Below are 26,583 nucleotides of genomic sequence, written 5' to 3' on the forward strand. Positions count from 1 at the left end.
CCTGGCTGCCAGCCACACCCACTGCCAGGTGCTCGGGGGGACTGAACAGGACAATCAGGGGCACGCCAGGCCTAACCCTTCATGTGCCCTGGGCAGAGGCACTCACTCGTGTGCTCTCCAGCTGGAGCACTGCCCAGCGGGGGGAAGGCAGCCCCGCAAGCACAGGCCTGCTGGCCTGCAGTGTCGGCCTTTGCGGCTGGGTCTGAGCTGCGAGCAGTGCAGGGGGCTGAGCTCTGCGGCCAGGCCAGGCCAGGCCAGGCCCCTCCAGCACTGTGCCAGGAGTGGGGGGAGCTTGGGCCATGGGCAGAGCTGGGGCTGGGCCTCTGCCCCGTCCTGCTGCCTGGCAAGAACAAAGCCCCAGATGCTGGACTGTGCAAATCTTGGTGCAGGGGGCCCAGAGCAGCCTGCAGAGCTGCTGGGCATGGCAGCAGCTGCCCAGACTCCACCTCGCAGCAGCGGCAGGAGCCTGTGGGTCTTGCAGTGATGGATCTGCATCCAGGCAGGACCCCAGAGTGCCAGGCAGGAGCCACCCCACTTGTGCAGGGGGCTAAGCCCTCGCTGTTGTATGGGATCTGACTGCATGGGGCTGGGACAGCGGGATCAGCAGCACGGCATCCAGGGACAGAGCCCCCACGTCCTGCCACCCTGTGCTGCCACGGGGCAGCGAAAGGTGTGCTGGCTGCAGCCTTCCCTCCTGAGTCCACGCCCGCTCCTGCAGCATGGCTGGGAGCCTGCCTGGGGCGCAGCTGGTGCCAGCCGCTCCTGCTCCTGGGTGAGCTTGGGGCTGGGCCCGAGGGGAACGTGTGTGGCAAAGGAGGGCACACGGCCAAAGCACAAGAGCAGCTGCCTTGCCAGGGAAGATGCTTGGGCCGGTCCCTGGCTCATGCAGCCAGGGGCTAGGCCAGGTCCTGGGGGAGGCCCCAGGCAGCGGAATGTCCTAGGGGCAGGGCTGAGAAAGGCTAACGCTAGGGAGGAGGCCCCAAGCTGCAGCCAGCAGCTGGCCCCTGCTGGCGGCTGCCCATGTGCTCAAGGGCAGGGTCCAGCGTGGCTGCTGCTTTCTGGGTGGGGCACTGCCCATGGCTGCCTGGTGGGATGCTGCTTCTTCCCTGACACGGCTGGCCTTTGCTTTGCGACTGCTGGAGAGGAGCCTGTGGAGCTGGGGCAGCCCTCAGCGCGTGCTGGGGCCTGGCAGCTCAGGGGGGCAGCACCTCAGTGCTTGCTGAAGTCTTTAAAAAGCAGCTTGAACTCTGGCCGCTGGGGTTAGGGGTGAGGTCCAGCCTGGGGCTATGATACCAGCTGTACAGTGGAAGAGGCCTGGCCCAGGTGCTTCCCAGGCAGGGTGGCACTTGACTGGGGCCAGCCAGGGAGCTCCGCAGGGCGGCTGCATGCCAGCGCATGGGTGGGAGAGCCAGGTGGCACATCGCTGCCGTGGACAGCCAGGCCGCACTAACAAGGGAAGTGAGACAGGAGTGGTGTGCTGGCACCTACCACGCAAGGGGCCACGGCAGCCCTGCCCACCCTGGGGAGGCTTGGAGCAGCAGCCACGGCGCTGCGCTCTGCCTCGGGCCCAGGGTGCCAGGTTGAGCAGCACAGGGGCGAGAGAGGGGCCAGGGAGCAGGCTGGGCCCAGGGCATTGTGCTGCCAGAGGGGTTGTGCCACACAACAGGAAGGTGGGTGCAGGGGGGCGGCCCTGGGGCAGGGCAGGGCTGTGGGGCCAGTGGGCGTTGTGGGTGCTCAGAGGAAGCTGGAGCGACACCCTGGCTGCTCAGAGCACAGGCCTACCGGCCTGGCCTGGCCTGGCTCAGCCTGCTGGGGTGCGCAGGGCTGGCGCTGGGCCAGGCGGGGGGAGCCTCACGTCTGACCCGGGCAGGGCCTCCAGCCTCGATGTCTGGAGCTGCACCCCTGCGCCGCCGGCACCTCGCCGGGCACTGGCCGGTCCCCCCGGACTTGGGTTGACTCAGCGCCCCGGGCTGGACGCAAACACCCGCAGGACAGTCAGGGCCTCGCTGGCTCTTGGGCCAGGCGGCGCGGGGGCCCGGGCAGTGCGGGGTCCCTGGGCGAATCGGGGAAGGCGGGCACGGGGAAACGCCCCGGGGGGCCAGAGCTGCGCCGGACCGGTGGGAGGAAAAGGGGGCGGGCAGGGACGGGGTCCGCCCGGGCATCGGCGGAGGTGGGCGGGGGCGGCGCAGGCAGGGGCCGGGACGCGGCGCTCAGGCCGGGCGGAGCCGGCCCGCCCCTGGCCCGCCCGCCCCGCCCGCCCGGCTGCTGCGGCTGCAGTGTCTGCGAGGCGGGCAGGCGGCCGGTCGGTGGGTCGGTCCCGGAGCGCGGCCCGGCATGGCTGGCGTGAGCTTCGGGGCGCACCGGCTGGCGCTGCTGGCCGCCTACCAGGAGGTGATCGGCGAGGGCAGCCCCACGGACTGGTGAGCGAGCGAGCGCCTTTGTGCGGGCCCGCGCGTGGGGAGCCCCGGCCGGGCCCGCGGCCGCCCACGAGGGGCCACGCTGGGCGCCAGACCCCCGGAGCCGCCGCGCCCCGGGGCGCGAGGAGGCGGCGTGGGGACCCGGCCCGGGCTGCTGCAGCCCTCGGAACTCCGGCTTCCCGGCGCCGCGTTCGGTTCGGTTCGGTTCGGCCCGGCCCGGCCCGGCCCGGCCCAGCCCAGCCCGGCCTCCTTCCCCGGCCCGGGTGTCGGGCTGCCGGGCCCTCGGGGCGCAAGTGTCTAGCGAGGAGCTGCACAAAGGAGGGTGGGGCTGGGGGAGGGGGAGGCGCTGGGGGGCTGGGGGAGGGGCTCGCGGGGCCGCTGCCAGCCGTGCCCACCCCCCGCGGGCCGGCTCCGGCGGGACCCCGGCACCTCTCAGCGCGGGCTGGGGCCCATCTCTTGCCATGTCTCCCGGGCAGCGCCCCGGCGGTGCCCCCGTTGCTTGCCGCTGGCCTGTGCGGTTGGGGCGCTGCGGAGGGAGGCCCACAGTCACCTGCAGCCCCGAGGCGGGGAGCTGGGAGCGCTGGTGCCTCTGGCTGCAGGCGGAGAGCCAGGTCAGCGGTGCAGGGCAGAGGGGAGAACGCGGCTCTGGGCCCCGGGGAAGGACCTTGTGGGCCTGGGCACCAGCTTGGCATCTTCTCGGCTCCTGGTGCCGTTCGCTGTGGCTCAGAGCTCCCAGGCGGCCCTGGCTGGAAAAGGGCAGCAGCGGCTCTGGCGTGGAGCAAGAGAGCCCCATGGCCCTGTCCTCTGCCAGGCTCTCCTTTGCTCCAGCCCCTGGCGTGGCATGGGTGCCGGCCAGCCTTTTGTGCCAGCCTGTGGGTCCCCCTGCCCAGCTCTGAGGCACTAGGCAGTGTCTCCTCAGCCCAGGCCTCCCGCCCCTCATGAGGCCCGTGGGGGAGGTAGGGCTCAGGTCTCTCTTAGTTTTGCCACTGCCCTGATGGGGTGAGAGAGCCCCTTGCCGGACACTTCTGGCCACTGCTTTGTCCAGGGCATGGGGGGAGCTAATGGCTGCTCCCTGCACAGTTGGGCTGGGAGCTTTCCTCTGACCCACATGCTGGCCCCAGGCGGTCACCTGGAGTCTGTCCCCCTTTGTTCCCATGCGTGAGGCTCTGCCCCTCCCATCCTGGCTGGCTGAGCGTGGTGCAGGATTTTCAGCCCCTGTACCCCCTTCGCCTGGCTGTGCCATTGGTACAGCCTGCTCCCCACCAGGCCTTCCCAGCGAGCCTGCACTGCTCCCCGTGCTTGGTGGTGCTGCCCTGCCTCGACCTGCCCCAGGAAAGGGCTACAGCACAGGAGCTGCTCTGCTCCTACACAGGAGCCAGGGGCTTGGAGGGGCAGCAGCTGCCCCCTCCCCGTCAGTGTTGCAGAGGAACAGGAACAGGGGCTGGGGCCAGGGCCAGGGAGCAGCTGCAGAGGCTTGTGGGGAGACGGCCAGGGAACAGGTGGTGCAGCGAGGGGGGTGGAGGCCAAGGCCAGCGTGGCCCCAGGCTCCTGGGCAGTTCTGACCTGTGGGGTGAAGGAGCCCGAGCAGGGGAAGCTGCCGGGGTGGGCGGGAGGGAGGGGCGGCAGGGCAAAAGGCAGAGCTGAGTCCCTGCAGGGGGAGGTCTCAGCACTCGGGTGGGCCAGGGCCAGGGGTGGGGCCGGGGCCAGAGTCGGCTCAGAGTGCTCAGGATGGAGGCCAAGGCACGGCTGCTGGGAGGTGGGAAGGAAGGTGTTGTTCTGGGGTGGGCTGAGGGCACCTGGCTGCTGCATGGAAGGTGGCTAGGCCAAGGTGCCGGGTTTGGCGGCTGGGGGAGCAGAGCCCTGGCTCTGGGGGTCTGCGAGTACCGGGAAGGGCAGAGAGCCTGGCCCAGGGAAGGCGCTCGCTGGGCTCCTGGAGCCCAGGGCACTGAGCGGGGAGGGGCTGGCGCTGCCTGGCTGCCCAATGTGCACCAACCGTGTGCGCTGAGGGGCGGGGCCCAGCTTGCTGTCAGTCAGCACACATGCAAATTGCTCCAGTGGCATTTGATTGGCCCACTGATGTCACATGGGGCTGAGCAGCTGCCCGAGAGGGAATCCCTGGAGGGGGCCAGGGTTCAGTGGCTGCATCCAGACTGGAGCTGGGGCGGGCGGGGTAGCAGAGCTGCACTGGGCACCCTGGCCAGGGGACGTCCTGCCATAGCTGGGCTGGGTGAGGCCGGAGGGGGCATGTGCTGGGCCTGGCGCAGTCCTTGTGGGGCAGTGCCATGCTGAGTGGTAGCTCTCCTAAGGGGCTGGCCCCGCTGGCGGGGGGCAGCACGTCGCTGGCCAGGAGACCTGGTCAGTCTTGGGTTGGCTTCTGACACTCCTGCAGAGCTCTCTAGCTGGGCCCCCTCCCCCGTGGCTCCCACGTGGGCCCATTTGGCTATGGAGGCATCCCCATGGGGCCAGAGCTGGGGCCAAGTCTGCTCACGCGCGGCAGTCCCTGGGAGACGCAGCACGGGCCGGCCAGGGGCTGAACAATGGGCTCCTGCAGAGGCTGGGGCGCGGGCTGTGTGCTGCACAACTACAGCCCCAAGGGCAGTGCCTTCTGGTCACCTCCTCTCCGCAGCCCGGCCCAGCCCCAGGCTTCCAGTCTCCAGGGTCTGGCCTCCTGGGCAGCTCCGGCCAGAGCCGTGCCCCGCAGCCGTCCGGCCCTGGCGGGGCAGGGGTGCTTGCCGGGAGGGGAGGGTGGCTTCAGCCAGAGCTGCTGGGAGCAATAGAAACGCCCCCGGCGAGGAGAGAGCCGTGGAAGAAGCGACGCTGGGTGGTCCTTAGGCCTGGCTCCCTCCTTGCGCTGTCTGCTCCTGCCTGGTCGCTGCTGGGGCTGGGTTAGCGGCCATGGCCGTGTCTAGGGAGCTGCAGCAGCCCCAGCACCGGGCCTGAATGGTTCCTGTGCAAACCTCGGGGGGGGGGGCGGCTCCCTGCTGCTCCCCAGTCCTGGGGAGAGAGGCTGTGCCGAGGTCATCCGTGGGGCATGGGCATCTCAGGGCAGGCCTTGCCTGGGCAGGGCGGCCACTGGAGCCAGGCCACCGAGGGAGGGCGGCTGGCCGGCCTGGCTGCCCAGACAGCCAAGGGGTGTTTAGTCTGGGCCTTCCCCTCCCCAGGTCTCCCGGAGGGTCTGGGGTCAGAGTGGCCCCTCCCCCTCCCGCCTGCTGGAAGCGCTGGGCCCATGACTCCATCGGAAAGGAATTTGGCTTTTTCCATGCCGGGACTCCCTGGGGCTGGGGCTGCATTGGAAACACATGTGGCAGGCTGGGGCTGCCTGGGCCGGCTGGGCTGGGGCTTCTCTCCCCCTGCTGTGGCGCACGGGGCTGGGACGGGCCTAGGGCTGCCCCGTGCTCCAGTCGCTTGCTGGCAGGTGTGGCTGAAGCACATCCGGGGCCTGTGGTCGCCGCTCGCTGGCAGCTAGGCCCTGCGGCAGGCTGCCTGGGCCCAGGCGTGCGGGCCGGTGGGACTGCTCTCAGGGCGTGGGGCAATGGCTGGCGTAGCTGCTGGGGTGCAAGGGTCAGACAACGGGACGCTCTGTGGGAGGGTCTCAGGAGGTCAGTTCCCCCCCGGGACCCCAGCTCCAGCGGAGGGGTTCTGTCTCTGCTGCCTCCCTGCAGGGGTCCCGTACCCTGAGCATCCCCTGGGCCTGGCTGTGCAGTGACTGGCCAGCTTGTCCTTGGGTGCCCCAGCGCTCTGGGCAGCTGGGGGTCTCGCTGCCTTGGAAAATGGACCCAGTGGGGCAACTGGAGGGAGTCCTGGGGCCCCTGTGGGTGCTGGCAGTAACGATGGCCTGTGGAACTCTCTGCTGCAGGAGTTGGGATGCACAGTGGCTCGTGCGCTGTGCCACGGCCTGGGAGGGTCACAGGGCAGGTCCCCCTGAGGGGAGATGCATTCTAGGCCCACGTCTAACGTTGCTGCTGTGCGACAGATCCCCACCTGAGCAGTGCTGGCTGCAGAGGTGGCTGTGGCGGTCGCTGACACCAGCGCTGCACTGCTGGCCCGGGGCCAGGCACACAGCGAAACCGAAGCTGCTAAAATTAGCTGCCCAGTGTGTGACTCAGGGGAGGTCAGGCTGGTTCCTGAATGCACCAGGCTTGGCTCCTGGGCATCCCCTCCTCCCGGGCTGGGCAGTGGGGTTCAGACAGCCGCACGCCCTGGCCATGGGTGTGGGGGCAATAACCCAGTATCCCTCAGCCCCACGGTGACCCCAGGCTTGTGGGGGGCCCATGTTCTCCCAGTAACACCCGCTCCCCTCTCAGAATGCAGCCCCCATCCCTGCCCCGCTGGCTGCGCCACTCCAGCTCCAGTACTGCAGGGCAGAGCCTTGCACCAGAGCCCCGGGCGTCTTGCTCTGGTGGGGGAGGGCTGGTGTCCTCAGCTCCAGCTCCAGCTCCAGCTCCAGGGATTTGGGATTAATGGTGATCTCCCTCATGTCATTATCTGTGTCTCAGGGCTGGGGGCGGGGGCGTCGCCAGCTCTGCCTGGCACAGGGACTGGGGGGCCTTGTTCGTCTCCCCTGCTGCTTGGCACAGAAGCAACGTGGCTGGGTTTGGGCTCTGCAGGCTGGGAGGGGGCTGGGGACACCCACAGGGGCCTGGGGTAGCACCAGGGCCAGGCTGGGAGGAGCTCATGCTGACTCTGGGCTCCAGACTCGGTGGGTGCTGGACCTGGGGGCAGCGTCTGGCTTGGAGGGACTGAGTACCGCTGGGCCTATGGCCTCCCTGGGACAGGCTGGGCGCCCAGTGCTGATGTCCCTGCAGCCTTCAGGGCACCTCCCCCAGGCAGGAGTGGCAAACTTGTGCTGGCAGCCTGGGGCCAAGGCCAGGCCCAGTTCCCCTGTCCTGCTCTGGGCCCAAGTGGCCGAGGACCTTGACTGGCTGGGGGTGAAGCTGAGCCAGGTGTGGGAGGTGCTGAGGGAGGGGCTCCCAGCTCAGGAGATGGAGATGTGACTCAGCAAATGCCCCAGCTTCACAGGGCGGCCCCCAGCTTGCGGGGGTGGGGTCTGAGCCAGGGAAGATGGAGGTGGGCTGCTTTGGTCCTGGGCTATGGGGGCCAGAGGGAGTGGAGTGGGCAAACTGGGGGGCACATTCGGGGAGCCGGGGCGCCTGCCTGGGCTGGGGGTGCGCTCGGAGCTTGGGGAGACAGGGCCGGCGGGGAGGGGCAGTGCATCGGGCAGATACATGTGAGAGGTGGTCCATGGGAGCAGGGCTCATCAGCTCGAGCCCCCCCAGGACGCCTGCCAGACACCAGCTCATCCCCCACCTCCTCTGCGTCCCCCACTAATCACCTCCTCATCTTGTGAGCGACATCCCAGCTGGAGAGCTGTGTGGTTGCCATGGAGACAGGGGATGCTGGTTGCCTAGATAAGCTGAAATTTCCCTGTCTTCGCCCACCAGCGCTGGACCAGCTCTGCTGGCTGCCCACCCCCGCCTGTGGGGCGCAAGTGATGCAGGGGGCAAAGGCAGCATGGCTTTGTGGAGCTGGGCAGGGTCCTCCCAGCACAGCTGGGAGAGGGGCTGGTATCCAAGGAGCCGTCTCCACGGAGGCCCCACCACTGAGTTGCTGTTGCTTTAATCCCCGCTGCTCACGCGCCGGCAGCGCCAGGGTATGCGTTGCCCCAGTCCCTGCTCATGAAGAGGTGCGCCTGGCCGCTCCTAGGGACCTGCCACCGCGCTGCCTGGGGCTGGGATCCCCCACCACCAGTCCCTGACCCAACCCTGCAGTTCTGCTGCTCCGCCAGGGCCCCCGAGTGACGGGGACAGTGTCCTCAGGCCCCCTGTGGTTGGTGCTTGGATCCTGCCCCAGCTGGGAGCGCCTGGGCGGGGGCTGCTCTCCCCTGCTGGCATTTGGCCTGGGGCCTTGGCAGCTGGGCAGGCTGCACCCCACTGCTGAGGGCGTCTGCTCAGCAGGAGGTGGAAGTGCTAGTGGCAGAGCCTTACTGGGGGGCCCTGCAATCCCCCCATGGGGGCCAGCAGGGTGGGCGTTGGGCCATGTGGGGGGAGGGGGGGACGGGACACAGCCCCCCAACCCCGGCTTCCCTTTGGGGATCTCCCCAGCTGCTGGGGCCAGGACGTGCTGGCTTCTGGCCCCTGGCTGGGGTGGGGGTGGCCTGGCAGGTGTACCGTGCGTGGGGCGAAGGTGCCCTGCTGGGGGGAAGCCCCCCCGCCCCTCATGTGCTCTCCTCCCCCAGGGCCCTGTACACGTACGAGGATGACTCTGACGACCTGAAGCTGGCTGCGTCGGGAGGTAAGGGGCCCTTGCCCGCCACCGCCTTTGCCAACGGTCCCCGGGGTTCCCTCCCTCCTGGCAGCTGGGGGGCTGGGAACGTGAACACCCCTCCCTCAAGGAGCATCTCTCCTGGGGCACGGGGTGGGTAGACAGACAGACAGACAGACCCCAGACTGGGAGGTGGCTCCTCCCTGCTCCAGCCCAGCAGAGGGACAGACTGACCTTGGCCTGGCTGCTTCCTCTCTGCCCTGCCAGGTGGGGGCTTGCAGGAGCTGTCTGCCCACTTCGAGAACCAGAAGGTGATGTACGGCTTCTGCAGTGTCAAGGAGCCCCAGGCAGCCCTGCCCAAATACGTCCTGGTCAACTGGGTGAGTGAGGCCGGCGCAGGGCTGGGGGCGGGAGCGACTCTCTCAGCCCCTTTGCAGATTCGGGGTGATGCTGGGGCTGGGGCTCGGTCTGGCGGGTCGTCCCTCACCTGATTCGTGGAGGGGGGAGCGGGTCTTGCTGTTGTGCAGCGGTGGGGTGCTTGCCCCATAGGCTAACAGCTCTGTAGGCAGTGGGGGGTCTGTGCACAGGGGGTCGGGGGCGTTCCTGACCTAATGCTGCTCAGTGGGAGTGGGACGAAATACCAACTCGCTGCTCGTGACGTTTGCAGATGACTGGCAATGTCTGGGTGGGGCAGGTCAGGCCTAGGGCCGTCTGGCACCTGTGGCTGGCACAGATCTGTACCTGGCCCCTGGGGAGCTGGGGTGTGTGGCTGGATGAGGCCAGCAGCTTGGACAGCAGAGACTCGGAACAGGCTGGGATGGGAACCTGCTGAGCCAGGGCTGGCCATGTGCAGAAGGTTCAGGGACCCAGGGCCTGGGCCAGCCTGGGGGCATGGGCTCCATTAGCTGAATGCAGAAAAGGCTGCGGCTCTCCTGCCGCTGCTCTCTGGGCGCAGACATGGGAGGAGATTCTCGGGAGCGGAGGGCCCACAGTGCAGCAGGCTGCGGGCGGGGGTGGTGGCTGGAAATGGGACAGCACGCTAGCAGAGGAGCTGCAGAGGCTGGTGGGGAACCGGCAGTGGCATGAACTGGGAAGCTCCTTGGTGCAGGCTGGGAGTGGTTGTACCTCTCCTGGAGTTGGGAATGTAGACTGGGCCCCACTGGCTTGTGGCCAGAGCTCAGGGCCATAGTCAGGGGCCATTCCTTGGTGAGGGAGGTAACCTAGTGACGGATGATGTAGGAAAAGCTGAAGTGCTCAATGCTTGTTTTGCCTCAGTCTTCACGGACAAGGACAGCTCCCACACTGCGGTGCGAGACAATGCAGTATGGGAAGGTGGAGGGCAGCCATCGGTGGGGAAGGAACAAATTAAGAGCTACCTAGAAAAACTAGATGTTCACAAGTCCATGGGTCTGGATTTAATGCACCCAAGGGTACTGAGGGAATTGGCAGATGTTATTGTTGAGCCTTTGGCCATTATCTTTGAAGACTCTTGGAGATCAGGGGAGATCCCAGGTGACTGGAAAAGGCAAACGTAGTGCCCATTGTTAAAAAAGGAAAGGAGGACAATCCAGGGAACTATAGACTGGCCAGCCTTACCTCAATCCCTGGGAAAATAATGGAGGGGATCCTCAAGGAATCCATTTTGGAGCACTTGGAAGAGGGGAAAGTGATCAAAAGTAGCCAACATGGATTCACCAGGGGCAAGTCCTGCCTGACCAATCTGATCAGCTTCTATGACAAGGTAACAGGCTCTGTGGACATGGGGAGGTCAGTGGATGTGATATACCTTGACTTCAGCAAGGATTTTGATATGGTCTTGCACAACATTCTTGTCCACAAGTTAAGGAAGTATGAATTGGACCCTTGGACTATAAGATGGATAGAAAGCTGGCTTGATGATTGGGCCCAACAGGTAGCGGTCAGTGGCTCTATGTCTGGATGGCAGTTGGTTTCAAGCAGAGTGCCACAAAGTTTGGTTCTGGGGCCAGTGTTATTCAACATCTTTATTAATGACCTGGATGAGGGACTGGGTTGCACCCTCAGCAAGTTTGCGGATGACACAAAGCTAGGGGGAGAGGTAGATACGTTGGAGGGTAGAGAGAGAATCCAGAGTGACCTGGATAAATTGGAGGACTGGGCCAAAAGAAATCTGATGCGGTTCAACAAGGAGAAGTGCAGAGTCCTGCACCTGGGGCGGAAGAATCCCAAACATTGTTACAGGCTGGGGACCGACTGGCTCAGCAGCAGTACAACGGAAAGGGACCTAGGGGTTATGGTGGATGAAAGGCTGGATATGAGTAAACACTGTGTCCTTGTAGCCAAGAAGGCTAACGGCACACTGGGGTGCATTAGGAGGAGCAGTGCGAGCAGATCTAGAGAAGTGGTTGTGGCCTCATCGGTGCTGAATAGGTGGGAACATCTGGAATATTGTGTCCAGTTTTGGGTCCCCCAGTATAAAAAGGATGTGGATTTGCTGGAGCAGGTTCAGGGGAGGGCAACAAAAATGATTAAGGGGCTGGAGCACAAGACCTATGAGGAGAGACTGAGGGATTTGGGCTTGTTTAGTTTACAGAAGAGAAGACTGAGGGGTGATTTAATAGCAGCCTTCAACTTCCTGAAGGGGATCCCTAAAGAGGATGGTGAGAAACTGTTCTCAGTGGTGCCAGATGGCAGAACAAGGAGCAATGGTCTGAAGTTGCAGAGGGGGAGGTGGAGGTTAGATATTAGGAAAAACTACTTCACCAGGCGGTTGGTGAGGCACTGGAATGTGTTGCCTAGAGAGGTGGTGGATTCTCCATCCCGAGAGGTTTTTAAGTCCCAGCTGGACAAGGTCCTGGCTGGGATGACTTAGTGGGGGTTGATGCTGCTTTGGGCAGGGGGCTGGACTCCATGACCTCCTGAGATCCCTTCCAGCCCTAGGGTTCTGTGATTCTGCCTGAACATGCAGGAGTCCATCCACCCATCTCCCGGGCACCTGGCTGGAGGATGGATGGGGCCTTGTGGCGGCCCCATGTGTACCTGCCCCATAGCTTTTGTGGAGCTCCCTTCTGGTCTCAGCACCCATGGTGCTCTTGCTCTGCCGCCTGGTGGAGCGCTGTGTCTCTGCACTGGGGCCGGCTGGGCTGGGCTGGGCTCCGGTCTCCAGATTTCCGGGGTGTAGGCATGGGGCACCCCACCCAACGAAGTCTGAGCGGAGCTCAAAAAGGGGAATTACACTAAAATGAGGAAGCTAGTTAAACAGAAACTAAAAGGTAGAGTAATTAAACTAAAATCCCTGGAAGCTGCATGGAAACTGTTTAAAGACACCATACTAGAGGCCCAACTTAAATGTATACCCCAAATAAAAAAACACAGTAAGAGACCTAACAAAGAACCACCATGGCTAAACAGCCATGTTAAAAAGGCAGTGAGAGAGAAAAGGGCAGCTTTTAAAAAGTGGAAGTCAAATCCTAGTGAGGAAAATAGAAAGGAACATAAACACTCCCAAATTAAGTGTCATAATGTAGTAAGAAAAGCCAAAAAAGATTTTGAGGAACAGCTAGCCAAAAATTCAAAAAACGATAGTAAAATGTTTTTTAAATACATTAGAAGCAGGAAGCCCGCTAAAAAAGCAGTGGGGCCCTTGGATGATAAAGATATAAAAGGAGCGATCAAGGAAGACAGTGCCATTGCGGAGCGATTAAATGATTTCTTTGCTTCAGTCTTCACGGCTGAGGATGTTACAGAGGTTCCTAAATCTGAGCCAGCCTTTTTAGGTGACAAATCTGAGGAACTCACTCAGATTGAAGTGACATTATAGGAGGTTTTGGAATTAATTGATAAGCTGAATAGTAACAAGTCTCCAGGACCAGACGGCATTCACCCAAGGGTTCTGAAAGAACTCAAATGTGAAATTGCGGAGTTATTAACAGTGGTTTGTAACCTATCCTTTAAATCCACTTTGGTACCAAATGACTGGAAGACGGCCAATATATCACCAATATTTAAAAAAGGCTCTAGAGGAGATCCTGGCAATTATAGACCGATAAGTTTAACATCAGTACCAGGCAAATTAGTAGAAACACTAGTAAAGAGTAAAATTGCAAGGCACATAGAAGAGCACGAATTGTTGGGCAAAAGTCAGCATGGTTTCTGCAGAGGGAAGTCGTGTCTAACTAATCTATTAGAATTCTTTGAAGGGGTTAATAAACATGCGGACAAGGGGCACCCAGTGGACATAATATACCTAGATTTCCAGAAAGCCTTTGACACGGTCCCACACCAAAGGCTTTTATGTAAATTAGGTGGTCATGGGATAGGAGGAAAGGTCCTTTCATGGATCGGGAATTGGTTAAAAGACAGAAAACAAAGGGTGGGAATAAATGGTAAATTTTCACAATGGAGGAGGGTAACTAGTGGTGTTCCCCAGGGGTCAGTCCTGGGACCGATCCTGTTCAACTTGTTCATCAATGATCTAGAAAATGAGGTAAGCAGTGAGGTGGCAAAGTTTGCAGATGACACCAAGTTGTTCAGGACAGTCAAAAGCAAAAGGGATTGTGAAGAACTACAAAAAGATCTCAGCAAACTGAGTGATTGGGCAGCAAAATGGCAAATGAAATTTAATGTGGGTAAGTGTAAGGTAATGCATGTTGGAAAAAATAACCCAAATTACACGTACTACATGATGGGGTCAAATTTAGCTACGACAGATCAGGAAAGGGATCTTGGAGTTATAGTGGATAGTTCTCTGAAGACATCCACGCAGTGTGCAGCGGCAGTTAGTAAGGCAAATAGGATGTTAGGAATTATTAAAAAAGGGATCGATAATAATTCAAAAGATATCATACTTCCCCTATATAAAACTATGGTACGCCCACATCTCGAGTACTGCATGCAGATGTGGTCTCCTCACCTCAAAAAAGATATATTGGCATTAGAAAAGGTTCAGAAAAGGGCGACTAAGATGATTAGGGGCTTGGAAAGGGTCCCATATGGGGAGAGGCTAGAGAGACTGGGACTTTTCAGTCTGGAAAAGAGGCGATTGAGGGGCGATATGATAGAGGTATATAAAATCATGAATGGTGTGGAGAAAGTGAATATAGAAAAATTATTTACCTTTTCCCATAATACAAGAACTAGGGGACACCAAATGAAATTGATGGGTAGTAGGTTCAAAACTAATAAAACGAAATTTTTCTTCACACAGCGCACAGTCAACCTGTGGAACTCCTTGCCCGAGGAGGCTGTGAAGGCCAGGACTCTATTAGGGTTTAAAAAAGAGCTTGATAAATTTTTGCAGGTTAGGTCCATAAATGGCTATTAGCCAGGGGTAAAGTAGGGTGCCCTAGCCTTCAGAACAAGGGCAGGAGATGGATGGCAGGAGATAAATCACTTGATCATTGTCTTCTGTTCTCCTTCTCTGGGGCACCTGGCATTGGCCACCGTCGGCAGATGGGATGCTGGGCTCGATGGAACTTTGGTCTGACCCAGTATGGCCATTGTTATGTTCTTATGTAGCTGTCAGCTACCACACGGCCTGGAGCATCAGCCGGCACCAGGAATCTGGCCCAGAGCTGTGTTCCTGCCCGGCAGGAAGCTGTGCTCCTAGGCATGAGCCCAGCATGGCAGGTGGAGGCCTGTGCCTGGGGCACGAGGGTAGGGACAGCATGTGCAAAGCGGGGGAGAAGCTGTCAGCCCCTGTTCGACTGGAAGTCGGGGCCAGCTGGCAGCACCCTGGCCAGGCTCTGCCCTGCAGTACTGGAGCCCTCACTCTGCTCTCCATGCCGTGGCAGGTTGGGGAGGACGTGGCCGATGCCCGCAAGTGTACCTGTGCCAGCCACGTGGCCAAGATCGCCGAGTTCTTCCAGGTCAGTAGTGGAGGGCAATGAACTGGGGTGCAAGGGCTGCTCCAGGCAGGCTGAGGGGCTAGCGTGGCCCTGCCAGCGTTCCCAAGGGTATCCGCTATTGCCAGGTTGATATCTGGGCTGCCGAGGGCCAAGCCAGCACTGCTGAGCCCTGGCTCACCTGCCACCCAGAGGAGAAGAGAAGTCTGAGCCTTTGAAATGGCTCTGCAGTCCTCCCCCCGCTGGCTGCAGCCAGCCCGGAGCAGCCCTTACCTGCCTGCTGGATGCGGGGGCAGAGGCAAGGCAGAGCAGAGCTGGGCAGAGGGAACACAGGGCGGCGGCTGGAGTCAGTGGCAATGCCTTCTGGGTGCGGGTCCCACTCTCGGGGGGTGAGGCAGACCCCAGCCGGAGGGGACCGTTGGCCTGAGGCCTGTGTCTGCAGCCCCCTCTGTCCCCTGCCGGCTGGGGAGCTCTGAGTACCGGCAGGAGCCTGAGGCAGGAGGTCTTTGGGGCTCACACTGACTCCCCCCGACCCTCCCTACTGCGGCGCTGGGACGGGCCAGCTCACAGCTCTCTCGGAGGCCTGCCAGGGGCAGGTGGGTGCAGCCCAGCCCAGGGGCGGTGCTGGGAACTGGAAGGGGTTGGCTCTGCACTGGGGTGGGTCAGGCAGCTGTGGGCTGCATGCCAGATGGCCCGGGCCCGGGTCTCTCATGCTGGTCTCCCCGGTGCAGGGCGTGGATGTGATCGTTAACGCCAGCAGCGTGGAGGACGTGGACCCAGGGGCCATTGGGCAGCGCCTGTCCAACGGCCTGGCTCGCATCTCCAGCCCCGTGCTGCACCGCCTGCGGCCGCGAGAGGGCGAGAACGCTGAGCCTGTGGTAAGGCTGCGGCTGGGCCGTGCCGCCTTCCCCCGCAGGCTGCAGGACTTGCCTTGCCAGTCGCCTGCCCGAGCCACCGCTCAGGGTCTGGGCTCTCGGGAGACGGGGAGAAAGGGTCCCTGTGTGGCGCCTGCAGGCCCACGCTGTCCATTGCCAGCACCAGACATCTTTTGGGAGTTGCCAAGGAGCCCTCTGGTCCCCAACGGGCACCAGGGCAGGGCCTGCCTGGGGGCAGCGACCGTGGGAGAATCCCACTGGCTGCAGATGCTGGTCCTGGGGCGCTGGTTCCCCTCCCCCACCCCGATCCCTGGGGCGCTGGTTCCCCTCCCGCCCCCCCCTGGATCCCTGGGGCTCTGGTTCCCCTCCCCCCACTGGTCCCCAGGACACTGCCCCCGCCCCACCAATGTTTGTTCTAATGTTTCCCATCCACGTGGGAATAAGCGCTCTGCGCCGAGGTGCACACGCCCCGCCAGGTGAATCGCACGCTGCTGGCTGTGGCTGCTCCACCGGGCAGCTGCCCAAGCACTCAGCTTACAGTGAACACTGGCCCGACAGATCCCAAGACACCGCCCCCTCCCCCCAGTGCCCAGGACCCCTCTCACCCCGACCCCTCTGTTCCAGGGCACAACGTACCAGAAGACGGATGCAGCTGTGGAGATGAAGCGGCTGAACCGGGAGCAGTTCTGGGAGCAGGCCAAGGTAGGGCCGTGGGGGGCAGGCGTTCCTCGTGGGGAGACCCCAGCCACGTGCCCAGGCCTGGACCAGCCGGCAGGGCTCTGCGCAGCACGGGCTGCTCTCAGCCAGACGTCGTCTGCTGTGCTCGCGGGTGGCATGTGCCCAAGGCTCCCTGGGAGTGGGATGGGGCACTCCCCTGCCCCCCACTTGAGGGAGCCCCCAACCCAGCCTTGTCAGCGCAATGGCCCCACGCAGCAGGGCGCGGGCCTAGAGCAAGGTGCCGGAGGAACAGAGTTGCTGAGCCCAGAGTGGGGCCCTGGGGAGGCTGGGTCTAGCCTGGGGTCCCGGGGCCCAGAGCAGGGTGCTGGGTCTGGCCTGGGGACGCAGGAGCGGAGATGGGACGGGATGGAGCCCGGGCGGGGCAGGTGGGACCACTGCCCGGTGCTGGGGCTCCCCCGCAGAAGGAGGAGGAGCTGCGGAAGGAGGAGGAGCGGCAGAAGGTGCTGGAGCAGCGGCTGCGGTTCGAGCAGGAGCGCATGGAGCAGGAGCGCCTGGAGCAGGAGGAGCGGGAGAGGCGCTACCGGGAGCGGGAGGAGCAGATCGAGGAGCACAGGCAAGGCCGCGGCCGCGGGCTGCAGGTGGCCGGTGGGTCCCCTCTGCTTTTGTGCAGCTTCGCGGGTGCCGTACGCCTGCGGGAGCCTCTGGGCAGGCTCGGCTGGACTTCGGGCCGGGAGCGCGTCAGGGCTGCCCGCAGGGGGGCCGAGCCCTTCGTCTGTCTCCGCTGCCGGAGGGCGACGGGGCTGGTGCATTGTGAACCGGGGCTGCTGCTCGTGGTCCAGGATGCGGGGACCTGGCGCGGGTGGGGGCTGCCGAGTCCTGCGCTCAGCCGCACACTGAGCTGCGGGGGGCGGGGTGGGGCGGGGGGCGGGGCTGGAAGGCCGCAGGCCGCGTGGCTCAGGCCCCTTGCTGGCTGTTGGGGTAGGAGGAAGCAGCTGAGCCTGGAGGCGGAGGAGGCGAGGCGACGTCTGCAGCAGCAGTCCATCTTCGTGAGTGGTGCGCCCGGGCGCAGCGCAGAGCCCCCAGGCACCCCCAGCTCTGGCCCACACAGGAGTCCCCACTGCATGGGTGCCGGGCCTGGCGAGGGGGCGCCCTGCCCCTCCCCCTCTCCCGGGCCTGGCGAGGGGACGCCCTGCCCCTCCCCCTCTCCCGGGCCTGGCGAGGGGACGCCCTGCCCCTCCCCCTCTCCCGGGCCCGGCGAGGGGACACCCTGCCCCTCCCCCTCTCCCGGGCCCGGCGAGGGGACGCCCTGCCCCTCCCCCACTTCCTGGGCCCGGCGAGGGGGTGCCCTGGCCCCTGCCCCCCCCTTCCCAGGTGAGGGGGCGCCCTGCCTCTACCCCTCCCTGGGCCTGGTGAGGGGGCGCCCTGGCCCTTCCCCCCTCCCTGGGCCTGGTGAGGGGGCGCCCTGGCCCCTCCCCCCCTTCCCAGGCCTGACGAGGGGTGCCCTGCCCCTCCCCCCCCCGGTCCTGGCGAGGGGTGCCCTGCCCCTCCCACCACAGATGAAGCCCTGGCAGGTCCTGCCTGTGCAGCCAGGGGCTGGGGTGTTGGGCCCGGTGGTGTGCGGGGAGGGTCTCAGGGTTCTCTGCCCAGCGCTGGGGCTGATGCAGAGGTTCCCGGCAGGGCGACCAGCAGCAGCAGGAGGAGGAGGACAGCCGACAGCTGAAGAAGTCGGAGTCAGAGGTGGAGGTGAGAGCGGGGGCAGAGGGGCTGGGCTGGCACTCAGGCTGCAGACAGCCGTGACTGGGCCTGGACAGCGTTGGCCTCGGGCTAGCCTGGCTGGGCGCAATGCAGTGAGCTGTGGGGGGGCTGGGTGTGGGTAGTGGGCCCAGGTGGGTGCGCCGTGGTGGGAGTCGGGGCAGGCGGCAGGTCTGGGGGTGGGGGGGGAACTTGGGCGGGGGTGCACAGATGGGGGGCGGGGCGGGCAGCAGGTCTGGGGGCAGGGGCAGGCGGGAGTGGGGACACTTGGGTGGGGGTAGGGGTGGGTGGCAGGTCAGGGGGTGGGTGGGTGGGGCAGGCGGGGGGCAGATGGGGCGGGGGCACGCCCAGCTTGGGGGCACTGCTCCAGGAAGCTCACAGCTCTGGCTCTGCCGTGGCAGGAGGCTGCCGCCATCATAGCCCAGCGCCCCGACAACCCCCGCGAGTTCTTCAAGCAGCAGGAGCGAGTGGCCTCAAGCAGCTCCGATGCTACGTCCCCCTTCAGCCACAGGACAGGTGAGGGGCTGCAGGGGCCAGGCCTGGTGCTGTGGCTGTGCCTGGGGGTGGGGACTGGCTTTGGGGTTTGGCAGGAGTGGTGGGGGCCATAGAGTCCCAGGGCTGGAAGGGACCTCAGCATCCAAAGCAGGATCAGCCCCACTAGGTGATCCCAGCCAGGACCTTGTCCTGCCGGGACTTAAAAACCTCTAGGGATGGAGAATCCACCACCTCTCCAGGCAACACATTCCAGTGCTTCACCACCCGCCCGGAGAAAGAGTTTTTCCTAATATCCAACCTACACCTTCCCCTCTGTAACTTCAGACCATCGCTCCTTGTTCTGCCGTCTGACACCAAGAACAGTTTCTCTCCATCCTCTTTACAGCTCCCCTTCAGGAAGTTGAAGGCTGCTATTAAATCACCCCTCAGTCTTCTCTTCTGTAAACTAAACAAGCCCAAATCCCTCAGCCTCTCCTCACAGGTCTTGTGCTCCAGCCCCTTCATCATTTTCATTGCCCTCCCCTGAACCTGCTCCAGCAAATCCACTTCCTTTTTATACTGGGGGGCCCAAAACTGGACACAATATTCCAGATGTGGCCTCACCAGTGCTGAATAAAGAGGAATAACCACTTCTCTAGATCTGCTCGCAATGCTCCTCCTAATGCACCCCAGTGTGCCGTTAGCCTTCTTGGCTACAAGGGGCCACTGTTTACTCATATCCAGCCTTTCATCAACTGTAAGGCTGTGTTGTGGGGTGGGGGCTGACTCTGGAGTTTTGAGGGACGGGCTGTCTCCAGCAGTTGGCGGGGGACAGGGCCGTGCATTGGGGTGGTGGGGGCTGACTCTGGGGGCTGGCTGGGGGCAGGGCCGTGCACTGGGGTGGTGGGGGCTGACTCGGGGGGCTGGCGGGGAGCAGGGCCGTGCACTGGGGTGGTGGGGGCTGACTCTGGGGGCTGGCTGGGGGCAGGGCCGTGCACTGGGGTGGTGGGGCTGACTCTGGGGGCTGGCTGGGGGGCAGGGCCATGCATTAGGGTGGTGGGGGCTGACTCTGGGGGCTGGCGGGGAGCAGGGCCGTGCATTGGGGTGGTGGGGGCTGACTCTGGGGGCTGGCGGGGAGCAGGGCCGTGCATTGGGGTGGTGGGGGCTGGCTGGGGGCAGGGCCGTGCATTGGGGTGGTGGGGCCTGGCGGGGGGCAGGGCCGTGCATTGGGGTGGTGGCGGCTGACTCTGGGGGCTGGCGGGGAGCAGGGCCGTGCACTGGGGTGGTGGGGGCTGACTCGGGGGGCTGGCGGGGAGCAGGGCCGTGCACTGGGGTGGTGGGGGCTGACTCTGGGGGCTGGCGGGGGGCAGGGCCGTGCACTGGGGTGGTGGGGGCTGACACTCGGGGCTGGCGGGGGGCAGGGCCGTGCACTGGGGTGGTGGGGGCTGACTCTGGGGCCTGGCGGGGGGCAGGGCCGTGCACTGGGGTGGTGGGGGCTGACTCTGGGGGCTGGCTGGGGGCAGGGCCGTGCACTGGGGTGGTGGGGGCTGACTCTGGGGGCTGGCGGGGAGCAGGGCCGTGCACTGGGGTGGTGGGGGCTGGCTGGGGGCAGGGCCGTGCACTGGGGTGGTGGGGGCTGACTCTGGGGGCTGGCTGGGGGGCAGGGCCGTGCATTAGGGTGGTGGGGGCTGACTCTGGGGGCTGGCGGGGAGCAGGGCCGTGCACTGGGGTGGTGGGGCTGACTCTGGGGGCTGGCTGGGGGGCAGGGCCGTGCATTAGGGTGGTGGGGGCTGACTCTGGGGGCTGGCGGGGAGCAGGGCCGTGCACTGGGGTGGTGGGGCTGACTCTGGGGGCTGGCTGGGGGGCAGGGCCGTGCATTGGGGTGGTGGGGGCTGACTCTGGGGGCTGGCGGGGAGCAGGGCCGTGCATTGGGGTGGTGGGGGCTGACTCTGGGGGCTGGCGGGGAGCAGGGCCGTGCATTGGGGTGGTGGGGGCTGACTCTGGGGGCTGGCGGGGAGCAGGGCCGTGCATTGGGGTGGTGGGGCCTGGCGGGGGGCAGGGCCATGCATTGGGGTGGTGGCGGCTGGCTCTGGGGCCTGGCGGAGGGCAGGGCCATGCATTGGGGTGGTGGGGGCTGACTCTGGGGGCTGGCGGGGGGCAGGGCCGTGCATTGGGGTGGTGGGGGCTGACTCTGGGGCCTGGCGGGGGGCAGGGCCGTGCATTGGGGTGGTGGCGGCTGACTCTGGGGCCTGGCGGGGGGCAGGGCCGTGCACTGGGGTGGTGGGGGCTGACTCTGGGGGCTGGCGGGGGGCAGGGCCGTGCATTGGGGTGGTGGGGGCTGACTCTGGGGGCTGGCGGGGGGCAGGGCCGTGCATTGGGGTGGTGGGGGCTGACTCTGGGTGCTGGCTGGTGGTGGGGCCTGGCGGGGGGCAGGGCCGTGCATTGGGGTGGTGGGGCCTGACTCTGGGGGGTGGTGGGGCCTGACTCTGGGGGCTGGCGGGGGGCAGGGCCGTGCATTGGGGTGGTGGGGCCTGACTCTGGGGGCTGGCGGGGGGCAGGGCCGTGCATTCGGGTGGTGGGGGCTGACTCTGGGGGCTGGCGGGGGGCAGGGCCGTGCATTGGGGTGGTGGGGGCTGACTCTGGGGCCTGGCGGGGAGCAGGGCCGTGCATTGGGGTGGTGGGGGCTGACTCTGGGGGCTGGCGGGGGGCAGGGCCGTGCATTGGGGTGGTGGGGGCTGACTCTGGGTGCTGGCTGGTGGTGGGGCCTGGCGGGGGGCAGGGCCGTGCATTGGGGTGGTGGGGCCTGACTCTGGGGGCTGGCGGGGGGCAGGGCCGTGCATTGGGGTGGTGGGGCCTGACTCTGGGGGCTGGCGGGGGGCAGGGCCGTGCATTGGGGTGGTGGGGGCTGACTCTGGGTGCTGGCTGGTGGTGGGGCCTGGCGGGGGGCAGGGCCGTGCATTGGGGTGGTGGGGCCTGACTCTGGGGGCTGGCGGGGGGCAGGGCCGTGCATTGGGGTGGTGGGGGCTGACTCTGGGGGCTGGCGGGGGGCAGGGCCGTGCATTGGGGTGGTGGGGGCTGACTCTGGGGGCTGGCGGGGGGCAGGGCCGTGCATTGGGGTGGTGGGGGCTGACTCTGGGGCCTGGCGGGGGGCAGGGCCGTGCATTGGGGTGGTGGGGCCTGACTCTGGGGGCTGGCGGGGAGCAGGGCCGTGCATTGGGGTGGTGGGGGCTGACTCTGGGGGCTGGCGGGGGGCAGGGCCGTGCATTGGGGTGGTGGGGGCTGACTCTGGGGGCTGGCGGGGGGCAGGGCCGTGCATTGGGGTGGTGGGGGCTGACTCTGGGGCCTGGCGGGGGGCAGGGCCGTGCATTGGGGTGGTGGGGCCTGACTCTGGGGGCTGGCGGGGAGCAGGGCCGTGCATTGGGGTGGTGGGGGCTGACTCTGGGGGCTGGCGGGGGGCAGGGCCGTGCATTGGGGTGGTGGGGGCTGACTCTGGGGGCTGGCGGGGGGCAGGGCCGTGCATTGGGGTGGTGGGGGCTGGCTGGTGGTGGGGCCTGGCGGGGGGCAGGGCCGTGCATTGGGGTGGTGGGGCCTGACTCTGGGGGCTGGCGGGGGGCAGGGCCGTGCATTGGGGTGGTGGGGGCTGACTCTGGGGGCTGGTGGGGAGCAGGGCTGTGCATTGGGGGACAGGGCCGGACTCTGAGAGTTGGCTGAAGTACAGGGGCCTGGCTCCAGAGGTGGACCAGGAGATGGGTGTGCATTGGGGGGGGCTGGTTCTGGGGCTAGGGAGGGGCAAAGGTGCATATTGAGGGGTGCTGCCCTGCTGTGGGGCTGGGGGGCAGGTGCACGGGCGGGGTTGTTGCCCGGCTGTAGGAGCTGCAGAAAGAGGCGGGGCGGGGCGGGGCGGGGCTGGGCTGGCTGCAGGGCGGCCCCCCGCGGGGAAGGGGACTGGGGCAGGTCCAGGAGGGTGTGAGGAGCTCGGCCTGGTTTGCCGGAGGAGCGGCCGATGGGTTCCGGGTTGGAGTCCCTGCGGGCAGACTGAGGGGGCGTCTGCGTGCAGCCCTGGGCTGGTAGCTGCCCGGCCCGGCCTGGCCTGGTGAGGGGGTGCGACAGGCGCGGTCTGGGCTGGCCGAGGGGTGGCAGGGCTGCCAGGCTCCAGCCAGGGCAGGACCCCTCCCGCACCCCGCAGCACCTGTCCCCGTGGGCGCTGGGAACTGACTGTTCTCTCTGCTTTCTCTGTCTCCGTCCGTCCGTCCGTCTGTCTCTTTCTCCCAGCAGGTCGTCTGCACTGTCCTTTCATAAGGGCACCTGACAGTGGGCCACCTTCCTCCTCCTCTTCCTCTTCCTCCTCCTCCTCCCCCCCACGGACCCCCTTCCCCTATGTCACCTGCCACCGCACTCCAAACCTCTCCTTCCCATGTAGGTAGCAGCCCCGACGCCCCACCCAGCGCCGGTGCTGCTCACTGTGCAGTGGGGCGGTGGCAGCTGCAGGTCACTAGTGGTTTGGCCCAGGAGGAAGCAGCTGTGAGGACCCAGTGGGGAGCCAGGAACCGCCTTTCGTAGACATGGGCTGGGGCTGGAGTCGGGGTCGTGTGCACTGCAGGGTGCCTGGGAATGGGGCATGGCATGGCTGGGGAATGCCAGGGTGGAGTGTGCCGGGGGCTGGGACTTGGGCATTCTGGGGCTGGGATCAGGGCCATGCCAGGGCCGGAGCTGGGATCAGGAACGTGCTGGAGATGGAGCCAGGATCAGGGGTGTGCCGGGGCTGGAGCTGAGATTGGGGCATGCTGGAGCTGGGGTCGGGGGCATGCAGGGCCAGGATCAGGAACCGGAGCTGGGATTGTGAGCTGGGGGCTGGGGCCAGGGCCAGGATCAGGGGCGTGCTGGGGCCGGGACCCGGATCGGGGGCGTGCTGGAGCCAGGGCCAGGATCGGGGGCGTGCGGGGCCAGAGACTGGATCGGGGGCGTGCCAGGGCCAGAATTGTGGATGTGTGGGGCCGGGATCGGGGACATGCGGGGGCTGGGGCTGGGATTGGGGGCGTGCCGGAGCCGGGGCTGGGGGCGTGCTGGAGGGCATGCTGGAGCTGGGATTGGGGGTGTGCAGGGCCAGGGCCGGGATTGGGGGCGTGCCAAGGCTGGAGCTGGGATCGGGGGTGTGCGGAGCCGGGCTCACGGGGGGCAGGATCAGGGGCATGCCAGGGCTGGAGACGGGATCAGGGGTGTGCTGGACCTGGGGCGTGCCAGGGCCGGAGCTGGGATTGGGGGCGTGCCAAGGCTGGAGCCAGGATTGGGGGCGTGCGGGGCTGGGATCACGGGCTTGCCAGAGCCAGAGCCTGGATTGGGGGTGTACTGGAGCTGGGGCGTGCCAGGGCCGGAGCCACAATTGGGGGTGTCCTGGAGCCGGGGCGTGCCGGGGCCGGAGCCGGGATCGGGGGCATGCGGGGCTGGGATCACGGGCGTGCTGGGGCCGGAGCCAGGATTGGGGGTGTGCTGGAGCAGGGGCGTACCGGAGACGGGATGGGGGGGGGGGGGCGTGCCAAGGCTGGGGCTGGGATCACGGGCATGCTGGGGCCGGAGCCGGGATTGGGGGTGTGCTGGAGCAGGGGCGTACCGGAGACGGGATGGGGGTGGGGCGTGCCAAGGCTGGGGCTGGGATCACGGGCGTGCTGGGGCCGGAGCCGGGATTGGGGGCTGGTTTCGGTAGAATAAACATTTGAAGTGTCTCCCTAAAGCAGCGAATGGGCGATTGGGCCCCGTGGGCAGAGGATGGCTCCAACCCTCCAGGGGAGGCAGCTCCACGGCCAGACCCTGCCGCAAGCCAGGTGCTGGGCCGTTCCCACGGCATTTTCGGCTGGGGTGTGGCATGGTCTGGGGCAGGTGGCTAAGGGGGACCTTGGGGCACAGGCCCCTCTGAGCTCCCTCCAGGGCTCCCACTGCCTGGCCAAAGCATCCTGCTGTCTGGGCGGTGGCTGGCCTGGGGCCCAGGGGCCTGTCCGCTGGCAAGGCTCCCAGTGAGGGAGAGGAGCCACCCAGTGGTGCCCTCCAGCTATGGGAGGAGGCACCCAATGGGCAGCGGGACTCTTGGTGGGGGAAGGGAATGCAGGGGCGGGGCTATGTATGCAAATGAGGATGCATGTTAATTTGTAAGTGAGGGGCCTGCCCACGTGCTGGCTGGGGCCCCCTCCGCTCCATCTCACTGTCTGTTTGCAGGCAGCCAGTCGGACCCTCACAGAAAGGCCTCTGCCGTGGGCTGCAGCCCGGGTGAGTCCAGCCCGGCCTCCACGCCCGCCAGGGAGCAGCCGGAGAGGGCAGAGGACCAAGTGACGCTGCAGGCCCCCCAGACAGGTGGGCACAGGGGGTGCCCCTCCCTGGGGGCAGGCGGGACCAGGGTGGGACTCTGACGCGCTCTCTCCCCTCTGCAGACTCGCCAGGGCCGGGCCGCGAGGCGCCGGCGGCAGCAGATAAGGACTGGGTCTTTGATGAGCCTCCCGGGGCCCCCGAGTGGACAGTGGTGCAGGGGGGTGAGCTGGGCCCTACCCAGGACCTGGTCTTCCTGGAACCCCAAGAGCCGCTGCTGTTCCCTGTCCCTGCGCAGCCCACGGAGGGCGAGTCCCCAGGCCCCACGCAGCCCCCTGGCCCCAGCCCAGAAACCCTGCTTGACCTGTGGCAGAACGACAGCGCCGCCCCCACCCTGCCGGGTGCCTGGGAGCCTGCGCCTCCTGCTCCCCTCCTGCTGGAGGTCGAAGAGCCCCCAGCTACCCCCAGGGGCCCTGCCCTGCCTGACGACAACCTGCTGAACTTCGATGAGCTGCCTGAGCCGCCAGCCACCTTCTGTGACACCGAGTTGGCCAGCCTGGAGGGGCCACACCCGCTAACGCTCAGCTACCAGCAGGCCCTGCAGGAGGCTACCAGCAGCCAGCCAGCCGAGCCCCAGCTGCTGGCCAACGGGGAGATGGCCCAGAAGGAAGGGATGCAGGTGAGCGCAGCCGCAGTTTGCAGGAATGCCTTTTCCTGCTGCACCCTGAGCCCAGCCCCCTGGGGCGCCTGCCCCACAGCTGGCGCAGCCCTAGCTCTGCCATTGCCGGGCACAGACCCCACGGGGCCCAGTGTGCTGGAGCCAGAGTCCACCCAGCTGCATATAGGGCACTGCTCAGCTCCCAGGGCTTGCAAGCCCTGGCTGGAACCGCTGGGCTCGGGGGCTGATGGCGGTGCCCGTCTCTTCCAGGCCAGCGAAGGTTACTTCAGCCAGTCACAGGAGGAGGAGTTGAGCCAGGTGGAGCCGGCCGCCAAGACCCCTCCCGCAGTGTTCTACACCAAGCCACCTGGTGAGTCCCGCAGCCTCGTGCCCCTGGGGCCTGGCCTAGCCCCCTCGGGAGCTGGGCTGCCCAGTGCTAACAGCCGTCTCTCCCACAGAGATCGACATCACCTGCTGGGATGCTGACCCCGTGCCTGAGGACGAGGAGAGCTTCGGGGGCAGCGGCTAAGGCTGGGCCCTGTGAGCGTCAGACTCCCGGGACCAGCAGCGTGAGACGCCCGCAGTGAGGGGCCTGGCCCCCATCTCTCCATCAGCAGGGGCCCCTGGGCTAGGCTGGATGGGCCAGGCCTGCGGCACCCTGCCCACCAGGGCCACTTTTACACTCCCGCCCACCCTTTTCTAACGTACTCTCTCTAGGAGCCCTGTGGACCCCTCCCTGGTAGCGCCCCTGCCCCTACTCCTTCTTCCTTGGGTTGAGCGTGTATATTTCTCCGTGCCCCTCGGCTCCTGCTGTGCCCGTACCCGTGCCCTGGCAGGCTGGGCAGCTGGGTCTCTGGGCATGGGGCTGGGGCCCCTCTGCCCCCCCCGGCTCTGCCCAGAGCCCCACAAACTTTGCACGAATTAAAATGAAACCTGGCAATAAAGCGCCCGTGTGGGTGCGGCTCTGGCTGGCTTACAGCCCTGTCACTTCAGCCGCCCCCAAGGGGGACGCGTCCTCCCACAGGTTAGGGGCCCACTGGGGAGGGCTGGGAGAGAGCTGGTCCCTCGCCCTCCCTGCTGGAGGCTGTCTCAGCTGCAAGGACCCCCCCTAAACCCAGACCCCGGCCATGTGGGAACCCCCCAGACGGAGCCCCCCCCATGCCCTCTGCTTTGCCCCTCCCCCTTCGCTTGGTCCCTTTCTAGTAATCGGTTTTTTGGGTTTTTTGAAAGCACAACTGTGTATTGGCAACGTGCTAATGTATGTTAATAAAGAAACTGCCTTCCCCCAGCCCGGGCTGAGCCGGCTGCTTTCTGGGGAGGGGGGCAGCTGGGAGGCCATGCTCTAACCTTGG

General features: G+C 65.7%; 1 protein-coding gene across 1 annotated transcript; it reads left to right on the plus strand.

Annotated features, from left to right (window-relative positions):
- Window positions 1–2,179: 2,179 nt before the first annotated feature.
- Window positions 2,180–26,519, plus strand: DBN1 (drebrin 1). Its single transcript, XM_075009367.1, has 14 exons — window positions 2,180–2,420; window positions 8,653–8,708; window positions 8,946–9,058; window positions 14,450–14,524; window positions 15,232–15,378; window positions 16,000–16,077; window positions 16,515–16,666; window positions 17,036–17,099; window positions 17,731–17,796; window positions 18,207–18,321; window positions 24,487–24,621; window positions 24,699–25,252; window positions 25,502–25,601; window positions 25,690–26,519. Exons 1-14 carry the CDS (start codon window positions 2,335–2,337, stop codon window positions 25,758–25,760), a joined length of 1,812 nt encoding a protein of 603 aa, XP_074865468.1. The 5' UTR covers window positions 2,180–2,334; the 3' UTR covers window positions 25,761–26,519.
- Window positions 26,520–26,583: the final 64 nt, after the last annotated feature.

The sequence above is a fragment of the Carettochelys insculpta genome, chromosome 15 (assembly GCF_033958435.1).
Source record: "Carettochelys insculpta isolate YL-2023 chromosome 15, ASM3395843v1, whole genome shotgun sequence".
Lineage (NCBI taxonomy): Eukaryota > Metazoa > Chordata > Testudines > Carettochelyidae > Carettochelys > Carettochelys insculpta.